This window comes from Ambystoma mexicanum, chromosome 5q, assembly GCF_040938575.1.
Source record: "Ambystoma mexicanum isolate Mex_15411 chromosome 5q, UKY_AmexF1_1, whole genome shotgun sequence".
Lineage (NCBI taxonomy): Eukaryota > Metazoa > Chordata > Amphibia > Caudata > Ambystomatidae > Ambystoma > Ambystoma mexicanum.
Genome location: NC_090933.1, coordinates 954,194,341 through 954,210,061, shown reverse-complemented (window position 1 = coordinate 954,210,061; position 15,721 = coordinate 954,194,341). Strand labels below are relative to the sequence as shown.

The 15,721-nt window shown below is 47.9% G+C and overlaps 1 protein-coding gene across 14 annotated transcripts in view; it reads right to left on the bottom strand.

Moving 5' to 3' along the window:
• Window positions 1-15,721, bottom strand: part of RIMS2 (regulating synaptic membrane exocytosis 2) — a 2,919,733-nt gene that overhangs the window by 42,724 nt on the left and 2,861,288 nt on the right. The window contains exon 1 of one of the 14 annotated variants that reach the window (XM_069621482.1): window positions 12,968-13,928. The exons of the other annotated variants lie outside the window; for them this stretch is intronic. Within the exon in view, the coding sequence (XP_069477583.1) occupies window positions 12,968-13,124 (157 nt within the window). The 5' untranslated portion in view covers window positions 13,125-13,928. Of the gene's footprint in view, window positions 1-12,967; window positions 13,929-15,721 lie in introns of those variants that run through there. 14 annotated transcript variants of the gene reach the window in all.

The following is a 15,721-nucleotide window of genomic DNA, read 5'->3' as shown; positions in this document are numbered from 1 at the left end:
AGCCCGATCCTCTCTGCTCTGGAGGTACCTATTTCACAGCACCCTTCAACAACAGGGCTTGCAGTTCTTCCTGGGACTCCAGTCCTGGTTGGCTTGGAGGAGGTGGGGGTCTCTCCAGTGGTTTCCTTAAGAAGGGCAGACAACAGCCCCACCGCACAAGCTCCAGGGCCCAGGCGTCAGAGGTAACATCCCGCAATTGGGGCTAATGCTGTGACAGCTGTCCACCAACCGGTAAGTCGTGGGAGGAGAAAATCAAAAAGGCCTAGAGGGTGGAGCCACCCACGCCGCTACTTGCTGGCCTCAGGAAGCCGCCTTGACCCTTCCAGAGCACGAGAAACTGCCCCTGCCTGCCCTGCAGGAGCTGCGCCTACCTGCAGTAGGGTACATAACTCCTGTAACCCCTGCCCCTAGAGGCAGAGCTGAAGACAGGCTTGGCTGGCTGCACCGCTAAACCCAGCAATTTTGTGGCGATCTTGGACTCATTCCATTTTTTCGGGAGTCTTCGGCTTTCTGGACGAAAAGTAATTTGCTCTTGAAGGGCATGTCCAGCAATCTGTTCTGGACGTTTGGCAAAAAGCCTGAATACCGTAGGGAGGCCTGTCACCTAAATGCTACAGCCAATCCCATCAAATGGCCTATGTAGTCGGCCATGTCCAGGCCTGTTTGCAGCAACTGCCTGGCTACCTCTTTCCCATCTTCCACCAGCTGTACAAAACTGTCTTGCAGGTCCCCCTAGGAGATGTATTGGTTGCTTGCTCTAGCGCCTTCTAGAAGCCGAAAGAGTATTTAGCAAAACCACAGGCAACATTAGTGGCCTTCAAGGCCATGCTGTCAGATGTGAATACTTTTTTTGCCATTGCATCAGTCCTCTTACCTTCCCTGTCAGGAGGCAGATGGAGGCGGACGCTCTGGTGGAAAATGTGGCTGCCTGAGCAACCAGACCTTCTGGAGAAGGGTGAGGAGACAAAAATGTTGGGTCTCTTCTTGTCAGCCTGTACTTTACTGTCCTAGTGGAGATGACCAGGGGAATGGAACAGGGATGTTGCCAAAAAGAGGCTACTGCATCAGTGATCATCAGGGTCAGTGGCATATGTCTCTTAGCAACTGGGCCCTCATCCAGGATTTCTGTCATTTTGCATCCCTGGGTTGGCACTGACTCAGTATTTAATTCAGCCCTGATGTATCAACCGCCCTATCCACTAGTGCCTGAAATTTGGCATGGATGTCAGTGAAAGGCTGGCTCTGTTGTAATTCCAGCCTGCTGGCGTCGTGTAGCCCTTGTGCCAATGCCAAGAGATCTGCCTGGTTGTCCAAATAGTCGATGCCCTGTCCCTGCATACAGAGGATCGATGTCCCATTGGTCATCTCCACCATCGGCGCCGAAGATGCATGCCATAGAACTGAAGAAATTTCTCGGGAGAGTGGGAGGAAATAACCACCACTGATTGTCGGCGCGAAGGGCTTATCCCTCAACGTCGATGGGATGACTGTCGGCGATGAACGGGGCTTAGGCACCGAAGAGGCGTCAGAGATGCCTGAATCCTGTGGCTCGCAGGAAGGCCCCAGCATCGAGGGTTTAGGGGCCTTTCTTGGCGTCAAGCACAAAGGCTTTCCTGATGCCGCTGGCACTGGGGCGTACATTGGGTCGGGAGTACGAGACCTTCTGCTTGGGGGACACACCAACACCTTCAGCTGTGTGTTTTATTAACATTGCCAGGATCTGGCTTTTAAACTCATCCCACTCTTGCCGAGTGGTCGGCTCACGTCTTTCTGACAAAGAATCAGAATCTCGTCGCTAGCGCCTTTTTTTTCTAATGAAACAAGGACGAGAAAGAATGGCTCCTAGAGTGGGACCGCTTCTTCGTCTTACGCCAATGTTTATCTTTTTCTTCTTCGGGGGTTGGCCCCTCAGTCTCGGCTTCAGCAGACCAGACAGTTGACTGCACAGGAGATTTCGGTGGTGGTCAGATTAACCCGAGTTTGGCTGCCCGCTCACGCACTGAAGCCTCATAAACACCGAAGACTCGATAACACTGTCTTCCTCAGAGCAACATGTTGAGTGTGTGGAAAAAAGAACTGAGGTATGGGGTATAGTGATGTGGTATATTTACGACGCCCAAAGTCATGTCCGGAGCCGACGATCGAGCACTGAGCAAGATGGATCGACGGCCGAGTTGAGGTCAACTACGCCCCCTGTCGAAGAATTTTCCGGGCAAGGATATCTCTCAGATAAGGAATCTGCGGGAGAAAAGCAATCCATTGAATGAGCCAAGATCCACAGGTGCTTCCTTTTTGGCTAGATCGTAAATCCATCTGGACAGGGTCTGTTCGGTAACAGCTTCTCAGTCAGGGCACCAGGAAAGCTGGTCCACCTAAAAGTGACAATTTTTGTGTTTGTTTTTATGCATGTTAGGAAGGAATTACCTTGGTCTCCCTATGTGAACCATTTTCCTGAGGTTGGGCTGTCAGGAGTTAAGGGCACTAGCTCATTAGGCAACGGGTGGTATGGGTATCACCAGCACTGATTGGGCATTTCTGCTGGTGGCAGCCAACATTCTTATCTAAAAGGGGGAATACTGCTCAGCTGTAAAATTCACTCCACTTGCAGTAATATTTAATTATCCCAAATAATCCCCAATACAGAATAAAATAGTAATCAATAATATCGGAAATTATTTAAAAATCAACTATCTCTTGATCTTAAAGGATTTACTACCTTTGCCTGGCCATCTCAATGTGAAGCAGGCGTCACTTATGGTAGTGAAACATCTGACAATGATAAAGAAGTTGGACACTGAGAAGTGACGTTGAGCGTGTGACCTACCTTCTGAAGGTGGTCTCAGATTTTCATCTCTTCAAGAAAATCCGTATTCCGGTGCTTTTTCCTCCACCTCACCCTTCCATGGCAGAATACCGATTCTATCGGAATGGTCTCGGTGCTGGCCCTCAGCTATTGCATCTCCCGGATGAGGGACAATAGGAAGGATGACTAGCTTTTTGTGGGTTATGTGATGCCCGTGCTGGCAGGGTTGTGACCAAGCAGACCATGTCAAGGTGGATTATTCTTTCCATCTCAGAATGCTATGATCTGGCTGGGAAAGATGTGCTTTAAGGTCACATAGCTCATTATATCAGGTCTAGCTGCCACCTCTACCCTACAGAGCAGAGTCCCCATCTAGGACATTTGCAAAACAGCTGCAAGGGCTTCTCTACACACATTTGCCAAGCACTAATGCTGAGATTCCCTTTCAGGACAAGATGTCTGCTTCAGCAGGGTGGTTCTCTAGAGCTTTCTGGTCTAGGTGGTGTCCTCTTTGTCACACTTACCTGTGTCTCTGCAGGAGCGATGGTTGAGCCTTCTTTGACCCCGGGTTCTCACTTCCCCTGTTTCACCGGCAGGAACACCTGTCAAATATAAGATGCACACTCAGACCTGGGTTCACCTGATTCCCCATGGCCCCTTCCCTTCTCTCTACTATGTGCTGTGATGTCCCCTAAGGGCATACCTTGGTTTTTAGTGGGGTGTGCGCTCCATTCTGCATTTGCAGGGGTGCGATTCTATGGGAGATTCCCAGCCCTACCCTCATAGGGATGATTCCAATGTCTGTTTGCCGAGTTCTGATGCCACTCGCTGTTATATGTCTTCACAGCGAGGCAGAGTGTTCCATGTGCTAGTTTCTTCACTAGCAAGAAAGTCCTTTCCACACAGCGAACGTTGCGCAGTGGATTTTGAGAGTCCGGTATTGTCCTAATTCTCTTTATTTTGCCAAAGGTATTTTGGGTGAGTAGCGCTGCGTGTAGAACTCAGACCCGCTGGTAGGTATGTGCAGCGTTATAGGTTCGAGCGCACCAAGTAATGTCTCTCCTTTCCTTTGCAGGAGTGGATTATGGAATGCTTGCGCCACGAGCCTGGGTTCAGCCCTACTGCAGAACCTCGGAGGTCTGATAGGTATGCACAGAGGCTTCGGTAAGTATGCACAGAGTTACTGGAGCGAGAGCAGTAAGTAATGTCTCTCCTTTCTTTTTGCAGGAATTTGGGCGCTCGGGCTACAAACCTGGATCCCAGCGTAGCGGGAAGATTCAATGAGTATGCGCAGCGTTATTGGAGTGAGCGCACTAATGAAAGTTCTTCTTTGTGGTTACAGGTGCCGGTTTCACCTCATGTCCGGGGAAAGCTGCGGCGTGGAGAAAGCACGGAGGTTGATCCGGAGCAGGTAAGCAGAAGCAGGATGATCCGGAGCAGGTAATCAGAAGCAGGATGATCCGGAGCAAGTAAGCAGAAGCAGGATGATCCAGAGCAGGTAAGCAGGATCATGGTGAGTGTGTTGCTGATGCAGCTTACAGAAAGCAACACGAAGCACTGGAAGAATCTAGGGTGTGGCTTATATAGCCAGCCACACCCGAACACTAAAGAGCTCATGGACTTTCATGCGCTTCCTGTTTGGCAACAGGAAGTGGTAACCAGGAAGTTACTACAAACGCCAGGAAGGAATTAAAGGAAGGTATCTCCTATGGGTTTTTTTGTGTGCCTATGCCAGGCCTGCCAAGCCTCCACCCAGCTTGGCCCGACTACATGCCTGGTACCCATGACACTCTTGCTCTCCTCTCTCATCGAGATGTGTGTACTGCTATGGCAGTGCATCATAGTGAGGAATCTGTGGCAGGAAGGAATTAGTTAGAACAAATTACTTACCTCTCTGTAATATTTTTTCTGATGGCTGTTACTCCCATGGATTCCTCATCTCCCTCCCATGGATTCCTCATCTCCCTCCCAACCTGCCCCACTTCACGGATGGCTACTACACTGTTGGTTCTATGGTCCCTCAGCTTCAGAGTGCTGGAAAAAGGGTGGAACTGAGGTCACAGCACCTCAAAATATACTAGCCCGAACATCATGTCTGGTGGGGTGTGTGCAGGGGATTCAGGCAGAGCCATCGCAGAGCCATGCTGCACCCCCTACTAGCCGAAACATTTCCAACAGTCAGCTGTGCTGGGATAAGAATATCATAGATAAGGAATCCATGGGAGGATGGAATCCATTAGAAAGCAGTGTCAATATGCCTGCCCATCAAACATGTGACAATGGGAAAATTGATGAGAAACTGTGACGACATGACTTCTTCCCCACCGGAGCACACGGATGACTAGTGGCTAATCCACCTACTCAGACATCACACTTCTGCAAAACAAGTATGATCCCAATTATAAAGGAAAAACAGGGACAGGTAAGAGATATACCTCCTTGACCTTTTGTGGTAAATTGGGCAGATGCCAGGCTATACTCTTTGGAGAGGTATGGAAGTGAAGTACCACCAACCCAAATAGCAATAGTAAACAGTCCAAAATAAAGGAATGCCCAATCAAGGTTCTATACAAATATATATACACTTAACACATATGCAAACATAACTAAACCAGAACACTACACAAACCCACCCCTGTGGAAAAAACAAAGAAGAGAGAAGAGACAGAAGGATGAAGCACTCTGGGTAATGAAACAGGGGTGAAAGGCAATCCATAACCACGTCTATAAAAGGATACGTTTTGTGCACAAAAAGGGATCAAAGGTGACCTAACCAGTCTATGGTGTCCAAAGCTGGACATGGGGGGCAGTTAGGAGTCAGTAATACATTCACGCTGTTCTTAGTGATACAACAGCATCAAACCGGGCATCTATTTGTTGTTCGAGCGGTTCCATTCAGGTTTGAATGCAGCCAGTTGCAGTGATCCAGGCGGGGAGAAGGCGTTGAGTTGGGTGCGTAGAGAGGCTCATTGCGGCTCAACGCAGCATTTTGATGAAGCTTGTTGATGAGGTAAGTTTAATGTTTGAAATTGGGTTGAAAACAAAGATACAGCAGTTTGAAGTCTTCTTGCAGTGACGCATGTCTGGTTTGAACCGAGGCAACAACTAGACAGCAGTTCAGAGATCAAGAAAGTGCCAAAAGCTGCACTGGGGGGTCCTGTTGGTTCAAACAGTCTTGTAAAACATGGATCCAAATGACTCCTTGTTCTCTTTTCTCCCAACATGGGAATAGATGGCAAACACCTGCAAGAGTTCTTCACCTCAAGTGAGGCCCTAGGAACAGTTGTTGATGGCAGAGGGGTCGGTCTTGCTCCAGCAGTAGTTCACCCCAATGGGAATGGTTAGGGAGCAGAGGTTTTCCCTGCCTTAGAACAAAATCTTCACCTCACTGGCGGAGGGCTCTGGAAAGCTCAACTCAACCAAAAGAGGTCCAATTAATTATTCTTGAAGGTCCAATAAGAGAATCCCAAAATAAATCAAAGAAGGAGGGGGGCCCACCTCCTTTATAGGCAAAAGTCCACATGTGATTGGACAAAGGCAAGACTGATTTAAGGGGTCCAATACCTGTCCTTCTGACATGTGCTCTTTGCCTTCTTACTTCATACATAAAATGCCTTGTGCTAAAGGAAGTGGAGAAGACAGGATGGAAAGAGGTACAGAGAGAGAATCAACACCGTGGAATCTTTCCCCAACTGTGCTGAGCTCCCCTGTCTGTACTACTCCTACCTCATTCACATAATTATAGCATTAAGGGCCCTTTGATATGCAATGCCATTGTGTGAGGCTAGACCTTTTGTGTAGGGTGTGCACTCTGATTCCTGTTTCCCAGGACAGTTCGTGCTGAGGGGCTGTCCTGCTAGAGAGAGGTTTTACCTGACCTCACAAAGGATGAAAGCACAGTCTTTCAGTCTCCTGTCCTGCTGGCTGGTACAGACAGGCTGTCTGACCAGAACACTAACAACCCTTCCCCAATTCACCTGGACTCACAGTGTTGACACATGTATGATACAGATCAGATGTGGCTTTAACAATTATGTGAATTACTAGCTACCATACCCCAAACTCAGGCGTGGCTTATGTTTAAAGATTAATGGTTTTGGAACAGATGCGCAGGCTTTAAATGAAGCACCCATACTGATGTGACTTGGCGGTCACAGCAGCTGTCAAAAGCACACTCGAGTCATTTAAACCGGCATGTGCAACTGAAGAGCAGGCGCTGCAGACCAGGAAACTGAAGTAGCAGGGCACATGTATGTGCTATGCTTTTGGCATGGAGCTTTAAGAAAGTGGGTCCTGGCCAGGCTGCCTTCCAAATAAAGATTCTTGCAAATATTGTTTATATTATAACGTGCATATTTTTTGGATGCAGCCAGTTTGGCATAGGAATTGTTTGTAGTAAGTAGGGCATGTACTTTATAAAAACAATACAAAACTGCTAGGACACTGGGACTGATTCAAATTATATATGGATATGGATACCATCTGATCACTAAAAGCAGAACCCCAGCATTCACCTGTCCACCTTTCCTTTGGTTGTACATTTAATGCAACCTAGTGTTTCCACATAGGAGTTTGGCGTATTCCTACATATTGCCTTTCCTGTCCCAGTCCTTATCCTAGAGTGGCATACCAAGGGTGAACCAGGAACTGAGCAAGTGGGGTCGCCTAATACAGGTAAGAGGTGGGATTAAATAATAATAAGTCAGAAAAGTGTGTTACAGTGCCCGCCTACACCTATCTTCCACCAGGTCCTGACCAACGCATCCAGACCCTTCTTATCCCCTGATAGTTGCCTTACAATTGCCTGTGCAGTCATCAGATCTAGGTTGGACTGCTGTAATGCACTTTACACAGGCAACTCAGTGCACAACATCCAGAAGATGCAGGTGATCCAAAATAGCACTCTCCGAGCAGCACTCAATATACCCAAAATAGAGCATGTCTCTTCTGCAAGAAGAAACGTCCACTGCATCCTGGTATGGGAATGAATCATGTTCTAAACCTTGTCAATCACTAACAGATGCCTTAACAATGTTGCTCCCCTGTACCTCTCAGCGAAAATCAGGAGAGTACAATTCTCCATATCAACCAGATGGGCCTACGCACACCGACTAGTCCAGGCGAAATTCAAACGGACAAAAGCCAGCGGTTCAAGTTTCCCCACGATTGCAGCTAAACACTAGAACTCTCTGCCGCCAGCACAGCGAGCTGAACATCTTACTGGGCCTTCACCAGCACCTTAAAAACATGACTGTGTGCCTCCCTTTGCGAATGTTCCTACTTGATTCCTCTTATGTGTAACATGTTGTGTAACAGTGCCATGATGACCTCGGGCTTAGTGGAAAAATAAATAATGATGAGAACCATCCCTGCTACATACATAAAATAAACTTGGTGAGATTTTGGACTTGTGAAAGCTCATGAATAAGATTTGTGGGAAGTGAACAAATAGAAAGGCGCAATAGGCAAGTCCTAGTCTAACTTCTGGGTCAGTTTCTGCTTGTGCTGCGGGACATGAAGAACAGAGCAAGCTATAGATGGAGCAAGATTTTGCAGAGAAGTTGAGTTTAGTCACAGATAAAATGCCGAAAATGAAAGAACAACTTGGACTTGAAACCGGGACAGACTATGCTGAGATGCCCCCCCCCCCTCCAGTTTTGGGTTTATTAAAGACACCAAGCCTCCATGCTGTAACATCTAGGAACTGTAACTAGAGCAATATAAGACAGGGTTTATGTAATACTGTAATGTGTTATTATATATATATACACACACACACACACACACATATATATATATATAAACACACACACACATGCATTGAGGTTTACATAAAAGGATCTACATTGATTAGTAAATAATTTAGACATAAAATAATAAGCAAATACAAATATGCAACAGTATGCAACTTGCAATGCTGGCGCTAACACAGAAAGTGCTGCACTGCCAGCATACGGAGTGGAGAAAAAGTGCAGCTGTGTATACGCACCAACCGATTAATAAAAGAATGCAAGTTACGGCGCTAAACCCTTTCTTCAATGTCACAGTCTGAAGGATCTTGAACCGTGAACATCGTCCTTGATGGACAAACACTATTTTGTTGTTTAGAAACAACTTCACGAATTCATTAAAGCACTATTCTATCTGTGCGGAGAACCTTTCCTTCCAATGTCTAGCTATGGGCTATGGCAACATTATGCCCCGAAAAACCACAGCACCAACATGGCCAGCTGCTGATAGCCTCCACCCCCGATAATGAGCAAACAGGGAAATCGATCTAGAGGGCGCAATCACATGGTTAATTATCTCTGAGATTTTACTAAAAACGGAAGTCGAACATATCTGTATAGAGCGGCGCTGAGCAAACATAGGAACCAAAACAAAATGTACCTCCCTGCACCTCGGGAAGCTATATTTATTTTATTTTTGCATTGGTGGCAGTGCACCGAACCCTCAGGTATCTAGGCGCTAGTTATATTTGGGAAAGGGGTTTGGGGGTGTACAAAGGTAAACAGGGAAAGCAGGAGGCGTAGGTTCAAGATGTTCAGCAGGGATATGTGTCTTGGCTCAGAGGAGCTTAGGCAAAAAGCCACGTTTTCAAGTTTCTCCTAACGGTCCAATAGGAGGGTTCCATTCTCCAGAACAAGGGGAGATTGTTCCACAGCTTGGCGGCGACAATGACAGGGAAGCTTGAGCCGCCTGCCATTTGGCGGTTGAAGCTGGGCACTTTGAGCAAGTGGTTGTGTGAGAATCTTAGTGGGTGAGGCGGGGTGTATTTTTCCACGGGCTGAGAAAGGTAGGCCAATCCAGTCAACGCTACTCTTTTTATTTAGATTGACCGGTGGATAGTACCACAAAAACAATTATCTTAAACTAGTGAAAGTGCTAACTGGTACAGAGTAGGGTTCAGTGAGCAGTGCACACACTCTCTGTGAGAAGGACCAACACCTCTCCCTCCCCTAGATACACTTGGCACTTCCTGAAACCGCATGCCTCTCAAAAGTATCCTCCATTCCCATAATACAACCTTGATGTTGCCCCCCTTGCCTGGCACTGCCTTAGCAAAGAAACTCTCAAGCTCAGGTGTGTAGATCACGCCAGCTGTCGCTGCTCATGCCTGGAGGCCTAACATTTCCCCAGACGATATTGGTGGTAGTTCTTGATTTTTCCACATATGGGTGTGCATTTGCCACCGCGGAACTTGATAAGATCTGTGCGTATCACACTACCTACCAAAGCATAGAGGGCTTTCAGTCTGACTTTAAAAACTATTTTAGATTGATCTTATAATGACCTGCATGGCCGATGGGAGCACACGATGTGGCCCATAAAACGGTTATGAAAAGGAGACTTGTACTGGGTGATATAGTTGGCCAGTGAGCGCAAGTTTGTGGTGAATACTATCAGCGTCTCGAGGCCTAATGGGAAATCTGCCAATGCCATCATTGCCAGGGGGCACGGGTGGCAAGAAAGGTTCTGGAGTAGGTCAGGCAGAAGATGCCCTCATCTGACTGGAATACCTTTATAAACAGAAGCAGAGGGCGGTGCCCGGGGACCTCTCCCCAGTGCCTTGCTCAGAGACCTGCCACAATGCACAAGGGCTCTTACATGGCATGGACTAAAGCCTGGCACATTACCAACAAGGTGGACTTCCCAGACGCCGACAACATTCTTTCTGTCCTCTTTCCCAGAAATACAACAGCAGAAAACGAGCCCTGCAAGTAAAATACGTTTTTCGAGAAGAAAATTCTCACGTAACTGTTCATTAACATTTGAAAGTAGAACCCAGCTGGCACATGCCTAGGCTAGTTGGCCTTTTTAGGGAGCAGGGCAGTGCATCACACTCCGTTAAGTGAACACGGATATCAGTTGGAGACTAGACGATCGCTCAGACCGGGAGAAGTGCACGTCAATCCCGAAACGGAAGGATTCACGAATCAACAGATACGCACATCTATGGGTGCTTACATGCCGCACGCCAGTCCCGCTTACAGTGTCTATTCTGCATCATCTAAAGGTGTCAGTCAGGAGGATAACCTCCATGACTGGCCAGGCACGGGGACAGCGGGGTTTCCTTGGGCAACATGATGTGCATGCATGCAATGATGGGCCTGCTATATGGAATTGATTAGGATCATGTAAGCAGCAGTAGGGCGCATCATTACGCGGTAGAGTGCCTTACTTCTTGGTCCTGGTGAAGACTGATGCACACAGTAGCCGTGTTTCACTTTGTCAGAACGGCCGTTGGTGCCCAGGACATTCATTCATGTGCCTCACTGTTCAACAGGTTACCGCTGCTGGTCGACCTGTGACAGACGTGTGTTCGTTTTTGATTTGTGTCTTTTCCATTATAATCAAAATCATTTGTTTTGTGATGTATATATGTTGTTCACACTGTTTTGTATTAAGGACTTAATTATTTTGATTTATTTTTCCTTCATTGGATTTAAATGAATTGCTTTTTATGTAGATATGTTGGTCACACTGTTTTCATCTAATACATGCTTCATGGTTTCTATATGGTCATGAGTGATGACTTCATGAAAACTCTTGAGAAATTAACTGTATTGGACATATGAATAATTTCCTTGTTCTTGCATTGCTATTTGTGTTTTTTCGTATTCAGTAGATTAAACGTTTGTTTTGAGATAATCATATGTCTTGGCATTTGAATTACAGTCCATGGTGGCCATCACTGAAGGTGTTGACTGCTGTGGACCATCACAGGCGCCCGGCTCCAACCATCAAGTCCCCAAAACCCAATGGAACGAAAAGTAAATCAGGCCTGGAAGGACATGCCCTACCACAGTTGGCAACTTGCCCTGCAGTCCCACAGGCCGAAGCATGTCTGGGGATGCTTGTGGTCCCCTGCAGAAGGAATGTGTTTTAGCAGTTTGGGCTGGCCTGTCCCTTTTGGGGTGGGACTAAGCCTTATTTGCATATGCTCTTTCTTCTTTTTAATGGCTTGGCAGGCAAAGAATGATGGTCTGGGGGGTTGCACAGAGCAATACCAGAGGTTAAGATGCATTCTAAACCTTCCAGCCATCACCTCTTTTGTTTTGCTGTCGTCACCCCGAGTGGGACGGGTATGCCCAGACGTGGGTCCTGTGCCTGCTGGGCCTAGAGACCCAAGCTACTCCTCACTAATGAGGCCCACCAAGGCTGAAACCTGTTTGTGGATGCTTGTGGATTGTGCAGAAGGGCTGTGACCTAGCAGTTTGGGCTGGCCTGCCCTTTTTAGAATGGAACCAAGCCTGGATTTGCAGAGGGTCTTTTCCCCTTTTGTAACGGCTTGGCAGGCGAACAATGGTCTGGAGGGTTGCACAGAGCAATGTCAGAGGTTAAGATGAATTCTAAACCTTCCAGCCATCACTTATTTTGTTTTGCTGTAGTCCTACACGTTGATAAAAGATGCTCCATCCGATTAGTGCGCCTGCATTCCCAAGTGAGCTAGCAGTTGGCAGAAGGCCACAAGGAGGGTTAAGGGAGTTACACACTCATCCGCTGCTTTGGAGGGCTTGTGGAAGAGGTGTGGGGATACCACGGACAGACCGTCAACTGTGGAACATATTTGTAAATGTCAACATGGTCGAATCGGGAGACGTGGATTGGCAAAGAGGCTGATATCACTCCATCACTGAAATGACCCGCAGTCACGGGCATTATCAAGGGGAAAGGGATCAACAAAGTATTAATTGCTGGAAAAAAGCAAGGCAGACATCTAACAATATGGCATGTTGGGCGTCCTTGGCGGCGGCAATGCTGCACCTTACTCGCCACCAATGGAGACTATAGAACACGATAATTATCCGCCCTGAATATTATTTAGTATTCATCCAAACGTTATTTGATTAGTCCACCCATTCATGCATGCGTGCTTTTGTTCATTTATCCACACCGTCATGTATGTATTACCGTGAAGCAATCATCAATATACGTTCATGTGCTCATCAGTCAGTTTGAGCGTATGTTCATTGGTCCATGCATTGGTCCATGCATCCGTCCGTCCGTCCGGTCCATACAGTGCAGCCTTCAGGACATTCATCACTTCACACAAGCATTCATTCACCCGTACAGTTATTCATTCACCACCACTTATACAGGTGTGTATGTCTCCGCCCCAGGCGTCCCAAGCGCACATAGGAAGCAGCGCCCCCTCCTCACCTTCGTCCTCGTCCAGGGAGTTCATGCACGGGAAGTATCCGGCTAGCGCCTCGAAGGACGCCGAGAGACTGCCGCGGCTGTGGGAGCGGTGCATGCGGCCGCCGCTGCCAGTGCTGCCGCCGCTTCCCGTGCTCTCCTGGCTCTGCTGCCGGCCCATGGTGCACGAGACTCCGCCGCCCGGCACGCGGTACAGGATGTGCGGCGTCGTGGCGGTGGCAGAGGCGCTGCGCGGGTGCCGGGCCTCTCTCCTCGGCGGCTGGGGCTACCTTCAGAGCTGCCGCCCGCTTTCTTTTACGGAACGCAACACTGGGTCGGGCAGGCGCTGCTTAGGGGCGGGAAAGCGCATCACCAGCAGCCAGGCTCAGAGCTGGAAACGAGCCGGTCTGTTAGATCTCTTGAGGTACTGACTGCTGCCCGCACAGAGTGCACAATACGGGAAGAAAAGTCACAATATCAAAGTGTCGGGCGTTGTCTCCGGCTACTGTGCATCAATCCCCAAAACGTCTCAAGCACCAACCAGTGCAGCAGTTGGCACAGTGTATCTGCCCTCACAGCCCAATCTGCAACTGGTGTCTGGTCTCAGCGCTCCAAATCATAAGCCACCAATGACCGACGTAAACTCAGGGCTCGGGACGCACGACACCAGGCTCCAGCGCAGCACCTCTCCACCCGATCTGTAACCCCAATCTCCCAGCACCTTTCTCTGCGCGGTCTTTAGCTCCCGCGCCAGGCGTCCCTTTCTCTCCGCAGTTCTCTGCGCCCTTTCTCTGTGCGCTCTTTTTAGCACCAGGAAAATGCACGCGCCGAGGAGACAGTTACGGCTCGCTAAGTGACAGCCAGCAGAGGGAGAGCAATCCCAGCTGCTTCCCTGTCTGAGATGCTGCTCTCTGTCCTGATCTCCCGGTGATCAGATGCGGGACATCTCGCAGCAGCAGCCTATCAGGGCCCAGCCTGTGTTGCCAAGACAGCCAATGTCAAGGAAACCAGCCGCACTGCCGCTGCATGTGCCAGCCATGCACGAGCCAGCCGCGCAGCGCTCTGCGGCTCACGCAGAACACGCAAACATTGACTTGTAGTTATACAATTCTCCCAACTAAGTAAACGGCTCCAATAAACACCGCCATCACTCGGACAAAAAACAGCATTCACTCAATGGGAAATTCTGGATTAGCATCCAGCATTGCAAGAGAGGGGGAAGGGGGCAAGCCACGAAAAAAGTCCTGCTACTTTCCCCCCCAAATGCAGTGCCCGCAATTTCATATGGTCTCATTCGCGCCCACAAACCGCCCACCCCTGTCCAGTATACTTTTTTTTGGTAACATTAGTGCTAGATGGCATTTTAACACAAAAAAAACAATAAAACTGCAGAATCATTACAGATGCAGGGAACTCATCTATTAGAGCTCTGTCCACTATGGGCGCTCTGGGGCAAAATACATGCAAACATCCTAATTTGCATATGGATTGCACCAACAGAAATGACTTCACAGAAAAGGGCATCATGATGTATCCTGCCTACTGCAGGATCTACCCTGGGCCAGTAACAACAAGGAGCAGGAACCAGGCTGACCCAGGTTTGTAGAAAGTAGAAATACGCTTTATTGTCTTGGTTACAGGTTCAGATAAGAATATAGGAGAGAGAGATCATAAGTAGCTTCTACCCTGGTTCCCTGCCCAGCTCCAAGTCCCTAACCGTCTCCCCTGGAATCCCCAGGTGCCCCAACACTCCAAGCTCCACTAGCATTCCATCACAGCTCTTACACTGACTCAGACCTCATTCATACATATGCAGGATATAACACATCCCCCCCTTTTCCAATCAAAAGAAAACGCACAAACTCTCAACCATGCTAGGACTAGCAACCACAACATTACTATTGCTCCTTCCACCCTGGCCTGCCACACCAAGGTCTTGGTGCCGCCACCACCAAGCACAAACCTTGCCACATGGACAAACAAAACAAAACTACAGGCATCGACCCTCCTAAACTAAACACCTTCCGCCAGGACTGCCACTCCTGGCCTCAGGTCTGCCACACCTGAGCACAATCCAAAAACGCCCCCGGAGAGGCTACTAACCTGCCAAAATGGTGTAGCCACGAATCTAGAAAACTTACACAAAGGCCAAAACAGGATAGTCCTAAACATGCCAACAAAGATCCCATGCACTCTAGCAAATATCCCAAAAACCATGCCTCATCCTCCTCCCCTAAAGAAAACATGAAAAAGGAATGAAAAACCTAGGAGAGAGACATACAACACACAGATCACAGAAAACACAACCACAAAAGGAAAGAATTGTGGCTTAAAAACATGTAATTACTACCAAGTGACAAAATTAGTAGTGCATAGCACATTCACCTTTGCAAAACCCAAAATTCAGATGTAAAAATTTTAACACTACCAGAAAAAAATAGTGTAGTGAAATTTCAAAATTTTTTGCAACCCAAAAGCTTCGGCACACCACTGGGATGAAAAATCAAATGGTGTGACCTGGAATTTCTAAAAATATTTTGAAAAGTGTAATAAAAACTGAAATGAATCCAGTAACCCAAACCAGTGTACAATCCACAACTTCAATACTAAACATTGGCTTAATACTGTGTGCCCTCCACTCCTATTCCATACCACTTGCAAACTGGCGTGCAAAAGCAACAATAACCTCCTCTCACATGCACCGCCTGGCATCACAGAACTAACTAGGGAAAATCCTAAACTCAACTAAAGGAAGTGTTGCCGTGCGGTTACCTACAA